Here is a 25,574-nt window from a genome sequence, read left to right as displayed (position 1 = left end):
GCACTTTTGGTTACCACTTCCCAAGGAGTGGCAGGTGGTAGGGAAGAGAGTTTGTGGAGTAGTAGCAAACATGTTCCCACTTCTCTTTGCAGGCATGGAAACTTAATTTAATCAAGCAGATTAAAGGTTGCCGAAAGACATTTACTCAAGTCCTTGAGTGACTAAATATAGGTCATTTTTAAAATGATTTTTAGATTTTTCAAATGCTATATAAAACCCTGAGAATTTATGCTCCCTATTCAAGGGATATAACAGGAGACCTAAAAACAGTTCTCCTTACGTGTGGGTTAAATTTTTGTTCACATTTAGGGGAGATGAGTAAATAATGTGACAATATAATGTGACTTTTCCCATGAGGTTTTTTTTTTTTCTAGTTAACCAGGTATCTTAATCTTCACCTAAACTGTATTTATTAATTGTCTTCAGAATTTGCTTCCACTGTGAGTTCCTGTATAATTCAGTGCATCTTGTATCATTCAGTAGCCAAATTACATGTATATTGAAAAGATTAAATCAGTTACTTATAACATGGCACCATTTTATTTTATAATTTTTTTTGTGGCATCATTTTAATACAGTGACAAGGAAAATACAGTGGCAGGGAAAATAGATTCAGGAGATACCTACTGTGACTCCATCCTTTGCTAATTAAGGCCTGATTCTAATACTAAGGCCAGTCAGACTTCCGGTATCAGCACTGAAACACACAAGGAGGTAGACTGTTAAATGACAGAATGAGTAGTAGAGCAAAGAGATGCTTAGAAAAGTGAAAGATCAATATATCTGTACATCGATTACCTGTTAAGACCTATTTTATTATGACTTTAGGTTGTCACTCTTACATGAATGCTTGTCATTGATCATAGTGGAAAATAGAACGAGAAAATATGAATAGTTCAACAGAACCCAACCCAACTCCCAGAAAAGAACTTTTCCCCTCATCTACTGTCTTTTAAAGGACAAAGGTACCATAGGATGGTTACAGTCTCTCCCTTTGTAGGGCCACACTGTCCATTAGTGTATAGCCTTGAACAGTGTATAGGCTGACTCTGAGTATGCTGGTAGATTATTGTCATTTATATGAAAGAATATTTATAAATTCATTAGTTATTTATATTCATGAAAACAAAGTAAAAGTGTTCTAAGAGGATAGTTTATATTGCAAATACATATTGCTACATTATCTAGTTAATTTTATATGAAAGCATTTCCATTTTAAAAGTAAAATTTCTGAAATGAAAATGAAAAGGTATAAATGTGTTTCCAAATAAGATGATAATTTAAGTTTTTGTTTTTGGTCTGAGATTAAATTACAACCATTTTCTTTTGCAGTGAAATCAAATACATTGCCTTTCTCATTTGCTTCTTTGAGGGGCAGCCTAATTCTAGGCTTTAGGAGGTAAGACAATCGATCACCTTATATAATGTTCTTTACCTGAATCTGGTCTGATTTCTTCTGTCTTTTTTACCAACTGTGTGAGGAAATATATATTCTTCTAAGTCTTTCAATGTACTAGTTACCTGAAATAATCTTAATCTGTTTTTTATTCTACCTATAAGTAGTTGAATTGAGTTCAAGCAGCCTTTTATATCATCTTTTCCGAGAAATACACACAGATTTGGTGATGGTGTTGGTTTAAAGAAGAAAACAGTTTGAAAATGGCAATTTAGAATTATAGATGAATTTACGTGTATGTTTGATTTGTACTTTGAATATTTAATTACAAGGTGACTTTTATTCAGTAGAATACTACTTTCCTCCTCTGTGTGCTAAGAGAATGTTAATGACCTTTTCCTTTCTAATTTTGTTATTTTGAAAACATGTACACATAAAGAAAAGTTGAAAGAGTAGTAAAGGAAATAACCACATACCTTTTACATAGATTTACCATTTGTTGATATTTTGCAATATTTACTTGCTTTCTTATATACTATTTCTCTAACATATATATCTATATAGATAATGTGTAGATATACACATGCATATACAGGGTGGATCAAAAGTAGGTTTATAGTTGTTCATATGGAAAATAATACAATATATTTATAAGAATAAACTGTGTTTCACATACTTACATCCGTTTACTTGCTTTTGCCCAATCTTGTATATACATATCCTTTTTTTATTTTGTTAAACCACTTGAAGTTGTAGACGTTATGATATTGATGATGCTGGATACTTCAGCTTGTATCTCTTAAGAATAAGATCATCTGGAGCCCTGGCTGCTGTAGCTCAGTGGATTGAGTGTCGGCCTGCGAGCCAAGTGTCGCTGGTTCGATTCCCAGTCATGGCACATGACTAGATTGCACGTCAGGTCCCCAGTTGGGGGCGTGAGTGAGAGGCAACCACACGGTGATGTTTCTCTCCCTCTCTTTCTCCTGTCCCCTCTCTCTACAAATAAATAAACAAATTAATTATTTTTTTTTAAAGGAGTACAGGATGATACAAAATAAATGGAAAAGCCAGTGATAATTATTTTTTTTAAAAAAAGAATAAGTCATCTGTATAATCACAATACCAATATCACTCCTAAAAAATTAATAATGGTATAACATCACTATATTTAGATTGTCCCAGTTCTACAAATTTGTTTTATAGCTGTTTTACTTTTTGATTGAGGATGCAATTGGGGTCATGCAATGCATTTGATTGCTCTCTCTCTATTCTCTTAAATCAAGAACAACTCCCTTAACTTTTTTGTCCTTTATGACACTGACTTTTATTTCAAGAGTCCAGGCTACTTTATCTATAGAATGTCCCTCCCACATTTTTATTTGATTTTTTTTCTCATGATCAGATTAGGTTTGAATATTTTAGCAAGAATAATTTATATGTGTCTGGTTGCTGTGTTGTCTCTGTTTCCGCTTTTTAATCTGTGTCATCATCTTTGCTGTCAGGTTTTTTGCTGTTACTCTTGACAACTTTAAGTGTTTATCTTAAGTAACCTATACACACTTAAATAATTTACTGTTTCTGATTCATTGCAGGCTGGGAAACATGGAAGTCATGTTTGTTTGGTTAATTGCACTGTCTTCAGTGTGTAGGTTAATACCTGGCACATGACCAGTGCTATTGGATTAATTATTGAGGCCTTATTTTCTGCCTCTGTTTTTAGGCATTCTATTGAATTCAGAAAGTATTTATTGTTGAGACTGGAGATGTTGGTTGGGATCAGACTGTGAAATATTTTAAGTAACATAAAGAAACTTGTCCTTTATTTGAAGAAAGTAGACTAACTTGTGCGTTGTGGAGGCTTGGCTGAGAAAGATATATTTGGAATGTATTTTAATTTCAGACATTATATTCTTTATTTCTGGAAATTCAGTCTGGTTTTTTAAAATATCTCCTATGTCTCCTTAACATGCTCATGCTTTTTTCTTCCTTCTCAACTATATGAATATATTAAAGGTAGATGTTTTGATGTCCTTGTTTACTAATTTCATTACTTGTGTCATTTCTGGATCTTTTTATTGGTTCTTTTTTCCCCCCTCATTATGTGTCATACATTTCTGCTTCTTTGTAATTTGTTTGGATGCCAGGTATGGATTTTGTGCTGGTGGATCTGAAATTTTTTTGGTATTACTTTAAATAAATTTGAGCTTTGTTCTGAGATAGTCGTGGGTTAAGTTACTTGGAACAGTTTTCCTAGTGTTTGCTTTTATGCTGTGTTAGGCAGGACTGGAGCAGCCTTTAGTATATGATCATTCCCACTAAATTAATTTAGCCCTAGTATTGAGACTGAGTACTTACTAGCTCCCGTCTATTTGGAGACTATTGGGAATGTGAACTATTCCAATACCTGTGTGAGTTCTAGGAATTGTCTTTTTCAGAGCCTCTGAAAAGATTTCAGGTGGCTTCCTCGGCTTCAGATTGTTTTCTCACTCACATGTGGTTTTCAGTAGTCAGCTAAGGACTGAGGACAACTCTGAAGCTCTCCAGAACTCTCTTCGTCAAGCTCTTTCCTCTGGTACTTTGCCCTGTAAAAATCGATTTTAACTAGTTTCTTCCATAAAAATATTTTAAATCTGTAGGTACTAAAACTAGATTATGTTGATGAATTTTTTAAATTGTAGACATAGAAAAGTTTCAGGCTATGGTAGCTTGGCATTATTCATAAAAATATGTGCATAATTAGAAGCATTTGTTACTAGAGGTAATTTCTTCCTTTTTCTCCCATCCCCAAAACTATCAAAAATACAAAATGTAATTAATGTCATCGTATAGTCCATTATCTTGGTATTAGTGTAGTCTTCTATTTCATTTGATGCTGAATCAAATAATAATATATTTTAAAATTCCTTTGTCAGTACACTCAGTACAGCTGTTGAAACAGTCACCTGTGGTTGCTTCTCCGGGTCCTGTTGTAACTCCAGTACTTGTAGAATTGGCTGAGCGGATAGGGGAAAACTGAATAATGACATTCCCAGTAGAGTCCAAGTTAACTACCTGCAATTCATGTAAAGATTAGCATGTAAGAGATTGACTTAGTTATTGCTTACCAGAAATGATTATTCATAGCTGCAGAAATGTTAGAAGTTATAGAACATTAAATGAGATATCATAGTCACTGGAACTAATCTGAGGGAAACTTGGGTATTCATTTCAATATTGAAATTCAATTTTTGGAATATTTAGCTACTTTTAGTATATTCTACTACCTAGTGGTAGATCCAGGGTATATGAGGCAACAATTCCTGGCACGTATTCTCTAACCTATTTTGGCCAAGATTAATTTTTACACTATCCTACAATATTTTTGAAAAACCAACTATGTGGTCTTCTGGTCAAGATGGAGGTGTAGGTAAATACACCTTGCCTCCTTGCACAACTACAGAAAAAATTACAACTAGACTACAAAACAAGTGTCACCCAGAAACATTAGAAAATGTTAGAAAATTAAGTTGTATAGAAGTCCAACAACCAAGGACTTAAAGAAGCCACATTCATCCAGACGGGAAGGAGGGGTGGAGACATGGAGAGATGTGGAGATGTGGAGTGGTGTGGAATGGGCGGTCTGATACTCACATGTGGATAAAAATTGGAGGGATCCCTCGGGAATGAGGTGTCCCAGCCCCCGACCAGACTACCAGGACCAGGGTTTCAATGCCAGGGAGTTAAGCCCCCATAACTTCTGGCTGTAAAAAACAGTGGGGGTTAGGGCAGAGGAAGAAGCTACAGGGTTCGTAGGAGAATCCTCTTAAAGGGCCTGCAATGGACTGAGGACTTATGCAGACCTATTCTTTCTGGGATTCAGCACCAGGGCACAGCTGGAAGGGCATCACCAGTGGCATACAGGGAGATATCGAAGTGACTGGCATCAGGGCGAGTGCTGGAATTCCTCCAGGGCAGAACTCCAGAGGCCAGGCAGCAGCATTATCCCCTTTCTAAGCCATCCCCCACACAGAGCTGCAGATTGCCCCACCTTAGCAATTACCTAAGGCTCTGCCCCATATAATTTACAGGTGCGCTTTTCATCAATAGGCCACACTACTAAGACGGAGTCAGAGCAGCTCTACCTAATACACAGAAACAAACACAGGGAGGCTGCCAAATTGAGGAGATAAATATGGCCCAAATGAAAGAACAGAACAAAACTCTAGAAAAATAAATGAAATGGAGATAAGCAACCTATCAGATGAAGATTTCAAAATACTGGTAATCAGGATGCTCCAGGAGCTTTTGGATACTTGAACAGCGTAACAAAGACATCGGCAGAAATGATTACATTAAGTGAACTAAAGAAAAATCTACAGGGAACCAACAGTGGAAGTACTGAAGCCAAGAATCAAATCAATGATTTGGAACATAAGGAAGAAAAAAGCATTCAATCAGGACAGCAAGAAGAAGAAAATGCAAAAAAACGAGAGGCTAAGGAGCCTTTGGGACATCTTCAGACATCCCAACATTTGAATCATAGGGGTGCCAGAAGAAGAACAGGAAGAGCAAAAAATGGAAAACTTATATGAAAAAGTAATGGAGGAAACTTCCCTAATTTGGTGAAGGAAATGGACATACAGGTCCGGGAAGCACAGAGAGTCCCAAACAAAATGGACCCAAGGAGGACCACACCAAGATACATCATAATTAAAATACCAAAGGTTAAAGATAAAGAGAATATCTTAAAAGCAGCAAGAGGAAATCAGAGAGTTACCTACAAAGAAGTTCTCATAAGACTATCAGCTGATTTCTCAAAAGTAACTTTACATGCAAGAAGGGACTGGCAAGCAGTATTCAAAGTGATGAAAAGCAAGGACTTACAACCTAGATTACTGTATCTGGCAAAGCTATCATTTAGAATTGAAGGGCAGATAAGTGCTTCCCAGACAGGATAAAACTAAAGGATTTCATCATCATGAAGCCATTATTATAGGAAATGTTAAAGGGACTTACATAAGAAAAAGATGATAAAAACTATGAACATTAAAATGGCAATAAATTCTCAACTATCAACAATTGAATCTAAAAGCAAACAAACAATAGAACAGGAACAGAATCATACATATGGAGATTGTGTGGAGGGTTATCAGCTGCACAACCATTCTCGGCGGTGCAGATAGACTCTTAAGAAGCTACACCATCGTCTCTCGAGACGGACGGCTGCCGACGACGATATCAGCTGGGAGGGGGAAGGAGGAGAATGGGGAAAAGGTGCAGGGATTAGAAGTGCAAATTGGTAGGTACAAAATAGACAGGGAGATGTTAAGAACAGTATAGGAAATGGAGAAGCCAAGGAATAATATGCACAACCCATGAGTATGAACTAAGGACGGGATTGCTGGAGGGAATGGGGGTACCAGGTAGAGGGGGGCAAAGGAGGCAAAATCAGGACAACTATCTTTTGAAGGTGATATTTAAGTGGCAAGTTAGTATTTCTGTAAGTCAGTAGCCTCAGGAAATGGTCATTGATTACCAATCAAGTGCACTGTCTTCCTGAAGTTTCCCGATTTATAAATTAAATCGTCTAACATGTAGGCAAAGTAACCTGTAGAAAACTGTTTAAAATCAATGCTGCTTAGATAAGGTGAGATTATTCAAGATTATTAGGGAATTTTAACTTTTACATTTTTTTAAAAAGGCTCTTTTTTTCAAGTATAATTTAAAGGGCATTTAGGACTAACTGATAAAGTTAGTAAATTCTTATGTCAGATCCAGGGCAAAAAGATCTTTAATATGAACCAGACTTTCCTCCCAACGGTAGTACTAGCTGTACAAAGTTCAAATGAGAAATAGGGCAGTGTACATTATATATATTATTGGAAACTCCACCACCGGAAATATTGAGTCACTTCTGAGAGACAGTATGTCCCTGAAGCTAGTTCACAACTTGACAGGTAGTATAACACATCAAAAAGAGAACTGTTTCACAATTTTCGTGAGGCATTTATGTCTTTGTAGTGTATAGAAGAAGAGCTCCGTGATCTGAGGAGGGGTTTTCTGACCCAGTGGCAACCGTCTGAGCTTGGCACGTGGGAGTCTGTACTGTTGAAGTGGGCGTCTCATGTGTTGAAAAACAAAATCAAGTTTCTGTTGCTAGTCCTGTTGAAGTCACCAAATTAAATGCCAGATACTAAGATTTTCTTTTTCGTCAGCCAGTGATGTTCCTTTTAGACATTTTTACAGGGGGAAGAGAAGTACTTCATGAATTTTGCGAGTGCTCAGAAAATATTAGCTCTTCAGTTTGTGCTGTGGCTGGGACTGTGAGATAAGTATCTCAAGGATGGGTAGAAAACTTTCTGCCCCCTAATTGTTCATAGTTGGAGACCAGAGAGTCAAAAAGCAACAGCAAGCTACTTTTGATTATCATGAATGTACAGAGAAGATAACCTTTCCATTTGGGATGTGCAGAGACATGCTGAGCTGGGTATTGAGGGGTGAGTGAGAGTTTGTCTACAGGGAAGGAAGGGCATTCCAGGCAAGCCATTGAGGCTGAGAGAACAGTGCATCTGGGGACCTGAAGGTAGATTGGAAACTGGTAGCCCCGGAAGCCGTGAAATAATGGCAAGAAATAAAGCCAAAATGGTAGCGTGGGGTTCTTCATGAATGGCTTTATTCTGAGTTGTTAGGTTTGGACCTTGATCATGGCTTTGAGCCATGGAAAGTTCACGTGGCGAAGATAACTGACAGTGGATATTTGAAGGGTGCAGAGAAGGGTGCAGCTAGGAGGTGTGGGAACAGGACAACTTGAAGAGATGCTCAGCAATTTGTGGGATCTTTTGAGGAACCTGTGGGACTTAAGGTGTAGATAATTAGTCTTTCTAAGTCTGTTTCCTCTTCTGTGAAACAAGGAATTTAAATACCTAAATGCACTATTGTCTTAAAAATAACAAAACAGTGCACATGGAACCTAGTACAGAGGATGGCGTTTAAGGAGCAGCTAGAGAAAGAGTTGTTGAAAGAGATTGAGTAGCATCACTAGGATACTGACAGATAATAATCAACAGAAACACAAATCTCAAAATGTGGTCAAGGGGGACTGGCAGGTGTTAGGTGAATTTTTGAGTACAGATTAGTGGTCATTTTAGCAAGAGTACTTTGGTGGAGGTTTGTGGCCAGAAGCCAGATTGTAGTTGAGGAAATGTTAATCTTTTTTTTAAGCTTAATTTTAAAAGATTCTGAATGTGTTTTTTTGAATTTGTCCCACTTACCATGAAGCTGTACATTCAGGGTAGTGCTTTCAGTCACTTGGAGTTGTTTTAGATACCTGCACAGTTTTGAAAGTTTCTTCCATGCCTTCCCTAGGTACTTCATACTAGATTTGAGGGCAGTTTAATATCTTAGCAATATTTTTATTCTCTAGTAAGTTAATATTTTTGATCAAAGAGATGGTTAAAATAGCTTTTCTTAAAAAGGAAGCCCAGCTGTTAATGTTGAGAGTTGGAATAGAGATTCAAAATATAGACTAGAGTTGGTATGTGTTTATTTTCTATTTTCTAGTCTTCAATCATTGGCAAAAGTAAAACTCCCGAATCCCCATCAACCCAGGCTCAACAGTTAAGATTTTGGCAAAGTTGTTTCATCTATTCCTTTTGCAACCTGCGCCCACCCCACTCCCTTTTTTCCCCTGGACTGTTTAAATAATGGACCCCTTGTCATTCTATCTATAAGTACTTTAATACACATCTCAGAATTTATTTTAAATAAAAATAACCTCTGTAGTATTATCACACCTTACAGCATTAACAGTGATTGAGAAGAATTCCTCACATTTCCAAAGGGGTACATGATACAGAAAAGGTGAAAAACTGCAAGTCGTGCCACTTTAATATTATGCACTTTTGGACATTGGCCTCTCATGTCCTCGGAAACTGTGATGTTTCTACCGCCCCACCCGGCCCCCGCCCCTGCCATTCCTTACATGTGATAGGCATCTACAGGTTAAAGAGTCCTTGGAATTAATTCCTAACCTAACCAAAAATGATGCCTTTTTATTTTTATCACTGTAGATTTTTATTGTATCTTACTCTTCATTGCACAGCATTTTATCTTCACAGCTTGAGTTCTCATTCTTCTTTCATTTAGTATTGGAGGGGGATTTTTTTTTGCATATGGAAATGTCAGGTAGTCAGAGGAGGCTTGCTCTGTGATCAGTGGGTATGTGAGATGAAAACTCTTGTAATAAGTGAGAGATGCTTTCCTGCTGCAGCCTGGAGTTTTGATTTTTAGGTCAGTTTATCATTTCTTCTGTTAACTGATTTCTCAGAGTTTTTTTTTTTCCCAAATCAAGCAGTGCACTAAACACAGGGCTTCGTAAACATTTTTTTCCCTCCTGCAGCTAAAATTCCATCTTCTTTTTTAAAACTTTTCCTTAATGTGCTTCAGTGGAAGGGATGATTTCGGCTTAAGGAAGTAGACTCTAGAGGGGCATGGAACATGTTTTTGTTTTTTATTTTGAAACAATTACAGAATTGCAGGAATTTGCAAAGATAGGACAGGGAGAGCCTCTGTACTCTGCCCACCCACTTTCCCCCAGTGGTTACCTCTTATGTAACTATATAGCACAGTATCAAAACCAGGAATCTCACATTGGTAGAGTGTGTGTGTGTGTGTGTGTGTGTGTGTGTGTGTGCAGTTCTCACATTTTACAACGTGTGGATATGCGTAACCATCACTGCAATGAAGATACAGAACTATTCCATCACCGCAAATATCCCTCTGGCACTACCTCAGTATGGTCCTACCGCTCTCCTTTGCTCTCCCATTTCTAACCCATGGCAAGCACTGATTTGTTCTTAATTTCTGTATGTTATTTTGCAATGGTTATGTAAATGGACTCATCAAGTATGTTTTAAGAGTGTCCTTTTTTTCATTCAGCATTTAATGCGCCTGAAGTCCATTCAAGGTGTTTGTATCCATTCATTCTGAATATGTTTCTAACGTAAAAATAAGTGCCCTATTAACTCACTGTACCAAAACTCGGTTCAGCCAAAACTGCCCAACCTCAAGTTTAAAAAGGCTTATAAATTTCGTAGACATTTTACACTTTATATATATATATATGTATATATATAATTATAATGAATGTATAAATTATAATAGATTTACATTGTAAAATTACCATTAAAACACATAGTCTTAAAGTAGCTTATATATTTGATTTACATAGACAAAGATTATAGACATCAAGTTTACAAAGCTTGGAAGTTGTATGAGACCAGTGTTCATTGGTTATCCTGTTTTGTAAATGGATTTTCATTTAAACAGGCAAAATTTGGGTGAGCTATTCTTTTTCTTTTTTCTAAACAATTTCAAATTTACATAGTTACAAGAATATTACATTGCATACTCCAATTACTAAATTTTAGCATTTTGCCACTTCAGCATTATTCATTCCCTCCATCTGTCAATCTGTATATACACATACACATATATGAAATTAATTTTTCAGAACTGTTTGGGCTTAGGTTGCGTATATCATTTACTTTTACCTTTAAGTACGTCAGTATATAATTCTACTGAACAAGTGTATTCTGTTACACAACCATAGCACAGTTAGCAAATTCAGGAAATTTAACATTGAGTATTTTTGTCTAATATAGTTTATGTTTCAGTTTCATCAATTTTTTTTCATATCTCCCCCTTCCTGTACAGAATTCAATTCAAGGATGAATATTAGTTTTCTTTTCACTCTAATTTTCTCTAAGCTGGAACAGTTCTTCACCTTTGTCTTTTATGACATTAACATTTTAGGAGAATATAAGCCAGTTATTTTATAGAATGTTCCTCATGGTGGTTCCATGTGGCTGGGTTCCCACAGCAGTGATGTTTTTCTGGGAGAATTAAATATAAAAACACACAGTGTCCGTCAGCATCTTATTAGTGATGTTAATTTTGATCACCAAATGAAGATGTTGTTTGGTTTCTCCATTATATGTTTACTGTCTTTACCATTGCAAGTAATAAGCAGTCAGTGGGCAGACACTTTGAGGCCATGGGAATATTTTGCTCCACCAAACTCTCCAAGATTTAGGGATGGTTCTTAATGATTCTTGCCCAAACCTTTATTTTAAGAGTTCAAATTTAGTTAGAACCAACCTTTCTACATTACCTTCTCCTGAAAATTCAACTTGATTTTTGAAACATTTATTTACTTATTTGTTTTAAAGCTTTGATCTGTATGCATTGCACATAATAATTGCTAGTTCACTTTTAACTTAAAATGGTTTTTAAACCTCTGGGTTTATTTTTAATCCTTTGCTGCCCTCTGCAGGTCTATGAATATAAGTCTTTGGAGCCAGGTAAGTATTCCTAGTATTGTAGATCATAAGGTGATATATAAGAAGCTATTAAGAGCAAATATTATAATAGGTGTACACATTTATATTATTGTAAGTTAGTGAGTTTAGAATCTTGAAGTTAATAAATTTTTGAAACTGCTTTCCTGAAGCATGAAATTTATTATTGAAACAATCCTTGACTTCTTTTTTTTTTTTTTGTGCTCTTTATGATAAGCTTATCCTTACAATATTTTCACTGAGTTAGGAAATACCTAGGGCTATTTTAAAATGGAAAATACTTTTTCAAGTTTTTTCTAGTTATTTTCATTAGTTGACAACAATCCTTGACTTCTTAGTTCTAAATTCTTCATAAGGTTTTTAACTTTTCCAAAGGACAGCTCTCAACATTATTGCCTTGACAGTTGACCATTAGGTTTAACAATTAATTTTTAAAATACATACATTCAGATACATTTGTGTAAGTATATATATATATATATATATATATATATAAATAAATGACATACAGAGCAATTTCAAACTGCTATCTTTTTTAAGAGGTTAACTGCTTTTATGCAGAAAGTACAATTATCTCTATGTTGATTGCAGGAAATATTTGTAACTAAAAATTAGAATGTGCATCATTGATTGGAATTTTAATTTAAATATTTTTTAAAATCTAAATTCAATTTTGTTTTTAGTATTATGATATTCAAACCATATAGTCAGTTATAATATATGGTGGGGTATTTATATTTGGAACTAATTTTTCGACTAGAAAAGTTTTTTTATTGGTTTATTCATTAAAAGGTCTGTTCAAATTTGGTATTATTTAATGTATGACTACAACTTCTTATAGAATTATTTTCTATTTTCTATACATGCCTGTGTTGGTTAAAAATCAGTTTGTAGGTAATGACTGTTTTGCTTTGTTTTTGAACAGTTTCTACCTCAACTATCCTTTGAATTGCCATTAACCACAGCACGAAGAGGGATATGGTTGATTTTGTCTTAATTTTTTATATTAACAAATAAATAGTAGTAGGAATAACTGCAGTTAGAGCTGTTAACACTTATAGCATGTGCCAGATGCTATTTTAAGAGCAAATAAATTTAGTAATAGAGTATACATAACATAGCTCATAATTCCTAACTGATATCAGTTTGGAAAACAACTATATATTTTTGTTATTATCTTCAGCCCAAGGATATATAGTCACATATGGTGTTCAGCATTACAAGTCAGTGCTATAGATTTTGTAATCATTTTTATCTTAAAATACGTATTTGGATTTTTTTTAAATTCTAATTTTGCCAGCAGAATTAATGTTGAATAAGCGTTGTCTGTGTCCTCTAGTGTTTGTGCATCAGTTGCTAAGAATCCGTAAGAACAAGCACATTAGAACTTTTGGCCTCTTTTGTTTTTATGCCATTAAAATGACTGAGAAAAGGTTGTTGAAAAACTAAAAAATAAATTAGTAGTCCAGGATATTTTACTTTATTATTTCTGTAATACTTTATTTAAAAGTAGGCAACTGGTCCAGTTTTAACAAGACCAAAAACAATATGATGAAAAATAATGTTGGTTGATAATTCCTATAAGCTCCTTCCTATTTATAACAATTCATTTAAAGCAATACATAAACAAATCAGCTTAGGGGCTCTCTTAGTGACATTTCATAAAACATTGAGGTTTTCTTTCAACATGGGTTTGTTTTGGTTTTGTTTTTAAAAGACAAACCTATTATTTAAAAACGAAACAATCTCCTTGGCAGGTGGGGGTGGTGTTGAATTACTGTGATATAGAATAATACCTTACTGGGGAGAAGGTTTTTTATTTCAAGAATTCAATTTCAGATTATATTTGTTCTTGTTTACTTCTCTTGCTGCAATACACGAATTTTCTGTCTTACCAGATAACGGAACTGTTGTACAAGGATGGACGTTATTGCCAAGAGCCTCCAGGACCAACGGGTAGCGTTTCAATTTCGATGATTGTAACTTACCCACAAATTCATTCTTCTGTGTAATGATGGGGTAGAAAGATTACAGCAGTAGATGTTTTCTTTTTGAAAGTGAAATTTGAAAACATTTAGTTATAAATCTTTATGTTGATAACCACAACATTTTGAGATCTATGAGGTGTTTGGTTTGATCATAATTATTTTCTTAAAAAACAGTTTTGGAAGGCTTTATCTTTTCAGCAATTGAGGAAATACTTCTTACAGTACCTATGAAAGTAGCCTTAAAACCAGTAATCCTTAGTGTTTATGTGATTTTAATGGTTTACAGGTATTAATTTTAAACATGTAGTAAAGAGGACTTGTAGATTTTTTCCACTTAAATGTAAAGTATTACATTATTTGACATTGAATGATTTTCATCTTTTTATATAATGAGGCCTAGAATATATGGTTTTCTATAACAAGGTAGCTTTCTTGGAAGTTCAAATTTTCTACACTAGGTATTAACACATGGCCCTATACATTTTATGCTTGATTGCATAGAAAAATTAACTGTTGTTATAAAACATCTTTGTTAATCTTGGTTTTTCATTGGCTAATAGGCAGCTCTCCACAGGATTACTGTATTTGCTTATTAAAATTATTCAACTTTCTATACTCAACATTTAACAGTCCTAACACTTATTTCTAATTTTATATGTTTCCCTAAATATTGCCCATAAAAAATTAGTGTAGAAATGTGTACAAGGCATTTATTTATTCTCACAACTGTGATTTGGACAGGAAAGGGGTAAGGCCTTGGGCAGGACCACTTCTGTCATAGAGTGGTATAAAAAAATAAATTGAAGAAAGATTCAGTACTGAAAAGCTGTCACTCGGTCTGAAAATAATTAATATTCCTTTCACTCACCAGTTAGATATGTGCTCCCAAACCACATAATCTCTATGCCTCAGTGATCATTGTTGCCATTTCAGAGCCTCTCATCAGGGTGACATCTCACACCAAAATGATTTCTTATAAATTAATCTTGATAACATGACAGTCTCAGTAATTTTAGTGGAATGCTTTCTGTTGTTTTTTTCCATAGAAGCTGTTGGCTATTTTCTTTATAACTTGATTGACAGCATGAGTGACTCAGAGGTACAGGCCAAGGAGGAGCGTTTGAGACAATACTTCCATCAGCTGAAGGAGATGGTACCATTTCATTTTTTGCTATATAATGCCTGTCCTGCCTGACATGTATCTATTAGATTTGAAATTGCTGCTTTTAAGTACAACCAGACCACTTCTCAATGACATACATGAGTTGGAGACTTAAATTATGTCTGAGATAATTTCTGTTAGACAAATTTCAGTTTGCTTGTCTAAAACTGAGGGTTTTTCTCTGCCCCCCTTCCTTTGCACAGAATGTAAAAATTCCTGAAAATATCTACAGAGGCATTCGTAATCTACTGGATAGCTACCATGTTCCTGAATTGATTAAGGTGTGTGAGAACTAGTAATCGACTTTTTAAAATGCTTAATTTATATTTAAAATCATGTTACATTTTTATTTAATATGATGCTTAGTCCAAAAAAAAGTTATTTAAATGACAACAATTAAAACAATGCTTTTTTATTGATTGTTTGTAAATACTGTTTATATATTGAAGAATGCATTTAAAATATTTATTACAGTGGTTAATAAAGTATAAAAAGAATTTCTGGAAAATTTTGGAAAGATGGAAAAACTGCAGTAATATGAGGCAGGACTCTCAAAATTTGCTTTTGATGTTTGCTAATATATTTTTCCATGTGTTTTCTAATTCTAATTTAAATCCCAATTTTAGGATGTTAATGCATTGGTTGAAAGAGAGAGGACAGATTCTCGAAAAGTAAGTAAATTCTTTGAGAAGATTCTACATACTGTAATAACCACATTTAATGAAAATTCTAGATTGTCTATAAAATCAGCACTTCCTAACATTTTGCCATCAGTGTGCCTTAAAGAAGTTGGTAAAAGCTATTCCCCAACTCAGAAAAATCAGCATAGCTAAGAAAAGTGCATGTAATCTCAGGAGCATCATAATCCCTAGAGTCCATTTACAGGTCCCCAGGTTAATATCCTTGATAACATTTATGACATTTAGGAAAGGTCAGTTTAAAGGGAATGGTGACAAGGGATAGTTTTCTTTCTGTAGTAAATTTCCTTCCTCTTTCTTTCCATTTCTGTAGACTATGCAGTTTACATCATCTGATTTGGAGTTTACACTTGAAAAACTAAAAGCTGAAAATCAACCTATAGGAGATGTCCTAAAGCAACTCATATTGATGCTTTGTTCAGAAGAGGTAACATTTGTTTAAATATTTCAAATATGCTATTAAAGTAAAAAAAATTCTTTGTAGATAAAAAGTAAGCAAAGCCAAATATAATTATTTACGATTTTTATAATTGATTATTATACATCATACCTGTGAAGAATGCAATTAACAGAAAGGTTAACTAATTTCAACTGCACCTTGAATGGCATGTTTTCGGGTTGCTGTAGTTTGTTTACAATAATCTGCAAAGTGAATGATAGTAACAGCTGTGATAGGTTTATCATACATGCCAAATGTCCTTTCAAGCCATGGCTGCGGTCTCTTATATCTAGATTGTCAAGCAACTGATACATGCAGTAGTCATTTGCAAGTCAAATATTACTAGGTTGTTAATGCAGGGATTGAAATTCCATTTTCCTGCTGGTAAAAAAGCTCTTTCTCCGATAAAGGGTCTCTTGCCTTTTTTCAGCAGGCATACAGCTGTACTTTGTATTTATTTTAGTGTGTGTCTGTAATTTGTGGCATATCACTAGACTTTTTCAGTTTCTAGTTCAATATAATTTGGTCTTATGCTTGTGATTTTAGGGAACAAATATAACTGAGTTTAAGATTATAACATGGTACTGTTAAATTCCGAAATATTTCTTCACATTACTAGGATATTAAGCTGGACTGTGAGGGACTCTGTAATGGTATATATTCTGTGTAAGGCAGTTGTACTGTGAGTAGGGTAACTTGGTACATATTTAATCTGGAAGTTTTTTATAATGCAATACTAAAGCTAAAACATCCAATTTGACATAGTGGCCTGTTTTGCAATACAGGTAACAAATTTTAAAATGCTATATTTATATCTTGCCTGTTTCTGAAAAGGTGAACGAAAATATCAAGGAGCAAGGTGAAGTAAATAACATAAATCCATTTATTTTTGAACTACTGTTAACTTTTTCTACAGTTGGAACATAAAACTAGAAAATTTGCATTTTCTTTTGTATTTATTTATTCTTTTTTACTTCTGTCCTTTAGAACATGCAGAAAGCTCTTGAATTGAAAGCAAAGTATGAATCAGACATGGCTGTCGGTGGCTATGCAGCTTTAATAAATTTGTGCTGCCGACACGATAATGCGGAAGAGGCACTGAACCTGAAGCAAGAGTTGTGAGTACCCTGGCCCCGGAACAGGGCACCGATGTTAATGCTGATGTGCACCCTGGATGGATCATGTAGATTGAACATTAGTTATGTAATGTAATTTTTAAAGTGTCTTTTTTATCAGTGCTTTTGCATAATATAAGACCCATTAATTATGGCTTGTTTTCTGCAAAGAGTTTTTGTTAAAGGATAAGACATTCTATTTCCTTAAAGCCAAGGTTTTTTTCTCCACTGTCACAGCTGCATATCACAACAGTGATGATAGTAACTATTTTATAAGACTACACTTTAGTGTAAAACAAAATTCTCTCCATTTTTCAGGTATCTTTGGTTTCCCACTTTTGATAGATTTATCAAATAAAAATATGTCTCTTTGGGTATTTCAGTGTTCATTACAAAGTTAGAATCACCTGCAGTGCCACGAAGCAAAAGAGTTCCTACATTTCTATTATTTGAAGATGGAGTGATGTTATTTATATGTAATGTTAGTTTTATTTCTTTTGTCTTCAAATAAATATAATAGCATGCGAGTTTGAATGTGGCTTCAAAAATAAACCTTAACTGAAATGTAGAGGTGAATATTTAATAACAATTCAGACCATCTGCAGAGTTTTTGAAAGTAATAAAGCGGATATTGCTGTTCTTTTTGTAGTTAACCGACTTTTAACATAATATAAATGTGGCTTTAATTTTTAGTGACCGTTTATATCCATCTGCTGTCCTTGACACCAACAAATATGTAGGCCTTGTAAAAGTGTTGGGAAAACATGACAGACTCCAAGGTAAGCCTGGGCATATAAAGGAAATATGTGATGCAAGTATCTTGCCACTGGAATAACATGTGAATTGATATTAATGGTATATCATGTCCTGCAAAGTGCTTGAACACTTTGCATACAAATTTGCATGTGAATTCAACCAGAGCTGCATGGACAGTGTAGGCCATTAGTTTTAATGGATTGGCAAGCTTGTCATTTACATTTGCACGGCTCAATGCTTTTTGCATTTCTGCAGCTAGTTTTTATTAGCATCGCTGTTTGGATTGAGTTTGAAGATCATGACTTATGGCACGATTTGCTTATGTGCTTGCACTAATGGCTTTGTTTTTGCTTAAGAATGCCTGAAGGCTGAACATAAAACCTATAAACATAACTTTTACTTAAGAAAATGAATTTTGCAGTAGTCTTTGCCTTACCTTTCGATAATATTAACAAAATGTATACTTTAACAAGTTTTTATTTAGAAATTTGCAGGGAAAGCCTAGATGATTATATAGTTGGTATGCATGCTTTAATTTTCTCATTGTTAGATAATACTAAGTCTAATATAATTAATTATATTTGATGATATATTCTTACTATTTGTTTCTTAACTTTCTCATTGGGTTTTATTTTGAAACCTCCTTTTTCATTTTCCTCTCTTCCTTTTATTTCCAGAGAAGATTAAAACACATTTTTCATCATTAAAACTGAATGGAGATCATATTTGATTTGAAAATTGATTTTTTTTCCTAGGAAGCCTTTCTAACACAGAAAATTCTTTATAAGGATTAGCCTACTTTTTTAAAATCACTTTTTGTAAAGTGGTCAAAACATTTTGCATTTGCAATAATTAAGAACAACATTATAAAAAATGCACTTATTCCATATCCTAAAATGTTTGTTTCTGCCTTCTTAATCATGCTTAATGAACCTAATGTATTAACATGCAGTCTTTTGGAAAGCTTTCATTGGCTCTGCTTGGCTAATTAGTATCGACATAGCAAACAGGCCCTATCGATATCAGACCATTAGTCTGGCTGTATATACAGTGTAAACACATCTTTATTATCTGGCTTCCTGACAAGCCATCTGCTGAAGAAACAATGGTGTGATTTAGCAGATGTTAGCTCTGAACATAAAAGCATCCATTTAGGAGGATCTTACAGCTATAGGGCAGACCGTCCAGGGTTACGTGGTGCAGAGTGGGCACACAGTCCCTATCTGTAATTTGTAGTCAGAGTTGCAGGGAAATGATAAAACCATGCTATTGTGGATTTATAATTGTAGTCTCGTTTGGAAATGCAAGTAGTAATTAACTTGAAATCGGCATTATACACTAGAATTTACATTCCTGCTGGGCTTGAAATGCTGTTTTAATAGCAGTTTGTTTTCCCTACATGAAATTACCTAAGGGTCTTTTGTGTTCTTTCATTGTAGATGCTATTAACATTCTAAAGGAAATGAAAGAGAAAGATGTTCTTATCAAAGACACAACAGTCTTGTCCTTTTTTCACATCCTAAATGGAGCAGCTTTAAGAGGTGAAACTGAAACAGTAAAGCAGTTACATGAAGCCATCCTGACTCTAGGGTTAACGAAACCATCCACCACCATAAGTTCCCCATTGGTTACTCTATATCTGGAAAAGTAAGTTAATTGAATTTTGAATTTTAAATGTTGGCATTAAAAGAATGAGTGGAATCATTTGGGGCTTATACTTTGTAAATATTTTGTGCTGAGGAGGCCTTGAAGGTTAAATGCCAAGAACAAGAGGAAATATGTGGACTAAGTGACCTTTAAAATCACCAGCAGCTCTGTGGTCCTGTGGATTACTTCTCGATGGGATGATCTGTGGTGAATTTTTGTGGGGCATGTGATGATATTACATGAAGTTGAATCTGTTTTTTCCTAGTTTTGAGCCTGATAAGTGTCAATTATTAATAAGTATAAGAAAGGATTCCCTGGGGCTTTTGATTATGCGTCATGACTGTTAATCAGGTAACAGTGTAGCAGCATCTCTTCAGGGCTCCTTCTCTCTATATGATATTTTGTTTTAATTGCATGTATTGATACAGTACAGTTTTTCTTGCTTTGATAAATATTATAGAAGATACCTCCGTGCCTTCTGAGAAGATGAATTTTGTTTGTAGGGCAAGATTTACTCAATTTAAAATTGTTCTATTTCAAATGCTTATGTGGGTGTCCAATTTAAGGTCTTATTTGCAATGCATATCGTGAAATCCACCTACTCTTATAATGAGTGAAACATTTTAGTAAGATGATTAAGTACCCTTTATTATCTTCTTTTCCTTTTGTGTTTGTTTGTTTTTTAATTTCTCAGATCTTAGCTCTTTGTCATCTTTTCCATGCTTAATGCAATTTATAATCTGCTTATTTCCTTATTGGGACTTTCTGATTTTAGCACGAATGTTGTCCTGTCAATGCCAGGAGAAAATAAAACCTATGTCTTAGCAGTTCTTATATTTTCCCCAAATTGCTGGTAATTTTTCTTTATTTATTAGAGGGTATAATTAATTAAATATAATGAATGGTTTAGTATTGAATTTAAAATGTAGAATGAAAAAACATATCTTTTAACTTGCTCTATGTTAGGAAATGGATATATAAATATATGTGTATGCACAAATAGACACATACATATTTATGAAATAATTCCTTTGCCATCCAGTCAAAAAAGTTTATCAAGTTAGACGATTGGCCAAATCTTAACCTTCACAATCTCAGCATTGCATCCTTTTAAAGAAATAGTGATTCAGACAGTTACTGTGTTATTGAGTTCTCATGTTCACAGCCAACTTTATATAGAAATCCTATAATTAATATGCTTTCTACTAGAATTTTTCGATTGTTTAAAAAAGACCCATCTCTGCAAATTGCATGTGGAGCTGTGCATGGGGATTTGAGAGAATGGGCCCAGTGCCCAGGAGAATCAGACCCTCCTTCACTGCTGGGCAAAAATAAAATAATTAACAATGAAAATGAGGCCATGGTAGAAAAGTATCTTACCAATAGAAGTACTTTGAAGACAGAGGAGGCACAAGACTTCCAAAACAGGTCTGCAGATGGGGCTCATGAACCAGGAGAGCTTACCCAAGGGAACATGGAAATACCATGAGCTTCAGACTTGACCTGGAGCTTGCTCTGTGCTTTTGGTTATATAGTACAGTCAGAAATTTGTACGTCTCAGTAAAATCTGGCTGCTCTTGTTAATTGGCCAGAGAAATCTAAATAGCATCTTTTATGACTTCTTACTCCTTTCACGTACGTAGAGGAATTATTATTACCTTTCATTTTTATTTGCCTAGGGTTTTGGGTGTTTTCTTTTCTGCTATCTTTGCTTTGCAGAGGCAAGTCTCCATGACAAGATCTTTCACATTCATCTATCATAATAAAAAAGGTTTTGTTGACTGTTTTAGGGTCATGAAAATAATAAAAAGGAGACAAAGGAAATTTCATGTTTATAAGTTGCAGAAAACTGTATTAGCACTCTTAGTTGGGGATAAGTTGAAGGAAAAAATTGACTTTGAAACTTTATTCCAATTGTGTTTTCCCCAACTGATAGAAGGTAGCTAATTAATTCAAAATCTTGACAAGTTCAGTATTAGGATTAAACTACACTACTCTGCCAAAAAGCCCACATGCATTTGATTTGATTAAAAAGGTTTAATTTTCAATAATGTAATGTAATTGACCTCAGCAGGTATAAACTCAATTGGGGAATGAGTTAATTATTCAAACTTGAGATAAAATTATGAAAAACATTCTAGAACATCGTACAAAATCTTCATCTTTTCATTCAAAGGCAAACATCTTTTTGGAATATCATAGCAAAGACTTTAAAGAGGCTGTTACTTACACATTGTAATTCTGGAACAAATTCATGAGATTGAGTTCCTTAGAAAGGTGATATTTAAGATTCAGTAGATTTTAATTTTGAGCTGACTTTTCCAGCATTAGAAAAAACAGCAGAAATTAACACTGTCAATTTGTTACTTGGATAATGTATAAAAAGCTTTATGAATATAGAAAATACATTACATTTTGTTTTTATTCATTTGCCAGAATAACAGGTTTGCCAGTTATAAACAAGATTGTAAACTAATCTGCTTTTGTATTATCAAAATGATAATACTTGCATTGAACAGAAAAATAAGAGTAGAACAAAATTTTCATGTGTTCTGTTTACAGTAGAGTTGTTCTGTAAACCATGTGTCTGCATGTAGTCCAAATGTTAAACATTTTCTTTTGTGGCTATTTAAATTTTATTTTGTTAATTAAAATCATGTCTGATTCTGGGAAATGACCCGAATCTTCCATATTAAGAAGAAATGCTCTAAAATAGGTTAGAAGAGCTTTTGATTAGTCTTTATGCAATGTTAAAGGAAGTGAAATTAATAAAATCTCGGTCATTAGGTTTAAAAGCATAAGAATTTGTATGAGGCAGTTTCAGATTCACTTGTTTTATAGCTTATCTACTTTGGTTTCACTGAATATGAAAAATATCTCAGGCTGTTTAACTGGATTATTTAGTACAACTGATCAAAGAAGCTTTAATTTTTGCTTTCCATTAAGGATTTTTCTGTGCTGATTTGTACTATAATCTGTATATGCCCACATACATTTCATTTAAGTGAATCATGGACTATATATAATCCTTTCAGAACTCTTGCTAAATTAATCTTGAGTTCTTCGTAAAGGTCATAATTTCTATTAGATAACAATGTAAGTTTTAAAAACTCACTGTAACACTTTAATATGTTACATAAATGGAAAATATACTTTATTAAATGCTGGTTATTCTGTCATATACACGCCCCTTCAATTTTAGCATCTTCATTTGTACTGGATACTTTTATTATTTATGGGAATACTTGCCTTCTAGACTAAAACTCTTTATGTGTTGAAAGGAAATTAAGGAGGTTTGCCTCTTTTACTCCATTATTGCAATTAAGAATTTAGCATCATCAGTGCCAAAGGACAAAAGTGTGTCATTTGCCCTAGGGGGACAGGACAGTGATAAGATGATTTTTCGTCAAGGATCATTGGGTCATAATTAAGTTACATTCATGGCTATTGCTTTTTGAAGGATGATTGGTAAATGACAGGCTTCATGTGCTTAGTGCGGACAGTGTTCAGTAGGGTTTTTTCTCCCTCTGTCAGAAAATCCTGTTGAGCCTGATAATGTAAATGTGGCATTTTATTCTGAACAAAAGAGCAGGGAAATGAGCTATCTTGTCTAATCATTCAGTTGTTTAACACCGACTTCCAGTTTAGACTCAATTGGCTGGAAAGCACTTGACATGTGAAGTTAGTTAGTGCTGTTCCGAACGCATGTTTGAGTAAATTTTAAAGTAAGTGACAGCTAAATTGTACCTAGGGAAATTACAAAGCCTTCAACACAGTTAATTTTTTGGGGAGGATTAGTTGTAATTGCAACACCAGTCTCCTTGAAGATTCCTCATTTATAGATGATGAACAGAAGAAAAAAAAACCATTTAGCTCTTTCAAGGGCTGGTTCCTGTTAACAGAATAATTTTTGTGAAGATGATGGTTTCTCCTGAATTGATTTCTCTCCAAACAGAACATCTGCTTAAAATTTATAGAATAGTTTGTTTTTAGAATATTGGGGTATTTTCCCCCCTTTAAAAAAACTTTTTTCTTGCCCCAAAGCCCTTCTTTTCTCTAGTAATTTCAGATTTTGAGAGCTTTATAACCAGTAAGCCCTTTAAGTGAATTGCCACTTCTCTAACACTTTATGCATAATGTTGAAGCACTTTATTCCAATTAAAAATCAATATTTGTCATTTTTCGACTGTTAAAATTAAGTATACTCTCTGGACTGGAAAGTTATTTACTATAGTTAAGGAGACTAGGTCTAAAGCTACTGCTAGCTGAATAGATAGTTGTGGTTGTTCTTGTCTAACAATTCAAGGTCATATGAAACACTCTTAGGATTTTTACAGTTACATATAGTGAGGAATTTGGGTCAGGAGTGCTTTGTTTCCTGGTACCTTTAAGTAGGTATTTTTATGACCAGTTAATACCTTATATGAATATATGTCCAGTGTTTGTTTTTCTGTCAGGGACATTATAGCATATTTTAATTTCATAATCACCAAAACAAGAGGTAATAGCTTCAAGTTTTTCTTTTTTGCATGTTCTTCCCATAATAATGAAAAATTAAGTTTGTAGTAGATTTATATATGCTCATATTCCCTTAAAAAGGTGAGTCAGAGATTTCTAAAATGAATTTTAAAAATATGAGCCAAATGAGTTAATTCATGTTAATAAGTAAAACTCTTGTGTTTGAATTATTTATTGGACTCAGATATTATATATATGTGTGTGTGTGTGTGTGTGTTCTTAAAATTTAGAATTAAAGAATCTTTGTTCTCCCTTTTTTATAGATTTACAGAATTTTAATAAAGTTATATGAAGTTAATTTGCATCAATCAATATTTTTAAATGAGTTCCTACTTTTTATTAGCATATATATAGTATTATTCACAAAAATTATGTATTTCACTGGATTTTGGGGGTTAGTCTAGTCATTGAGCTATCACAGTGGGGTGTTTTAGAGATAGTAGTGTTATAAAGTTGATTTTTTTTTTTTAGTCGTGGAAGTTTGTGAAAGTGGCTAAATATTTTATCATGAATGGAGTTTTTACCATTTTTGACCTATTTAGGAATTATGCATGCAGGGATGGACAAAAGTAGGTTTATAGCTGTAAAACAAATAATACCATAGTTACTGTATAATAATACAAGAACAAACTTTTTTGTACTCACAGCTGTAAACCTACTTTTGCCAATCCCTGTATACACTAAAGTATGGAATCCAAGTTTTGGATCCAGAATTAATGTTATCCACAAGATTTCTGGAAAGGATTGTTGTTATTTGAGGGTGGGATTCTAAATCAATTCTAGTATTCTAATGTATACAAAGGAAATGATAGAATCATTTTGGGTCACAGAAACTGGAAGTACACGGATTGGTAGTATTCTTTCCACATTTTGGATATAAAGTAGTTCCATATTTTCCTTTTAATATTTTGCTGTTCTTAGTGCATTTATCCTGTCTAATAAAAGTGATATTTTCACTAGATGATTTTCTCTGCTGGTGTGAGACATTTGAGTTGATGAACCTAATAGGCCCAAATTCATAGAACCTCACATTAGAGTATTACAACTGGGAGGGAACCCAAAGGTCCTTCAGTTCATCCATTGTGATAAACTGCCTGTCATCACCACTTCTAGAAATGTATCACATTGCTGCAGCTGAATTGCATGTAGTACTTATCAGTAGGATTGAAATTATAAGTCTTTTGAGTATACAGCTATTTTCATAGCAGTATGAATTTTGGATGCTTTTTCATGTTTTTTATTTCCATCACCAGAGTTTCCAAGGTTTAATAGGAAAGGTTAATGATGACATAGTTATATGAGTAATGGACACTTTTATCTCTTTTTAAAGTGACATGATCCAACCACAAGTCAGAATGTAGTTAATAGGGATTGAAAAGAACGGACTAGTTGTTAGTTAGTTTCTATCATCAATACAGTTTGTTTGAAATGCTTCATTATGGATTTCTAATTCTTTTTGTTGGCAACCTGAGGGCAATAACATCGGTACTTAAATTTCTAACAAATATATGAATTATT

At 34.0% G+C, this 25,574-nt stretch overlaps 1 protein-coding gene across 1 annotated transcript in view; it reads left to right on the top strand.

Moving 5' to 3' along the window:
* LRPPRC (leucine rich pentatricopeptide repeat containing) overlaps window positions 1-25,574 on the top strand; it is a 100,471-nt gene that overhangs the window by 27,214 nt on the left and 47,683 nt on the right. The window contains exons 14-23 of the mRNA XM_090281227.1: window positions 1,333-1,399; window positions 11,709-11,736; window positions 13,632-13,689; window positions 14,768-14,874; window positions 15,087-15,164; window positions 15,510-15,554; window positions 15,895-16,008; window positions 17,008-17,138; window positions 17,829-17,914; window positions 19,331-19,538. Coding sequence (XP_090137353.1) covers window positions 1,333-1,399; window positions 11,709-11,736; window positions 13,632-13,689; window positions 14,768-14,874; window positions 15,087-15,164; window positions 15,510-15,554; window positions 15,895-16,008; window positions 17,008-17,138; window positions 17,829-17,914; window positions 19,331-19,538 — 922 coding nt within the window. The remainder of the gene's footprint in view (window positions 1-1,332; window positions 1,400-11,708; window positions 11,737-13,631; window positions 13,690-14,767; window positions 14,875-15,086; window positions 15,165-15,509; window positions 15,555-15,894; window positions 16,009-17,007; window positions 17,139-17,828; window positions 17,915-19,330; window positions 19,539-25,574) is intronic.

This window comes from Furipterus horrens, unplaced genomic scaffold (assembly GCF_987537825.1).
Source record: "Furipterus horrens unplaced genomic scaffold, mFurHor1.1.pri manual_scaffold_6, whole genome shotgun sequence".
In the NCBI taxonomy this organism is placed as follows: Eukaryota; Metazoa; Chordata; class Mammalia; order Chiroptera; family Furipteridae; genus Furipterus; species Furipterus horrens.
Note: the sequence above shows the minus strand (reverse complement) of the source record. Positions and strands in the feature narration are given on the sequence as shown.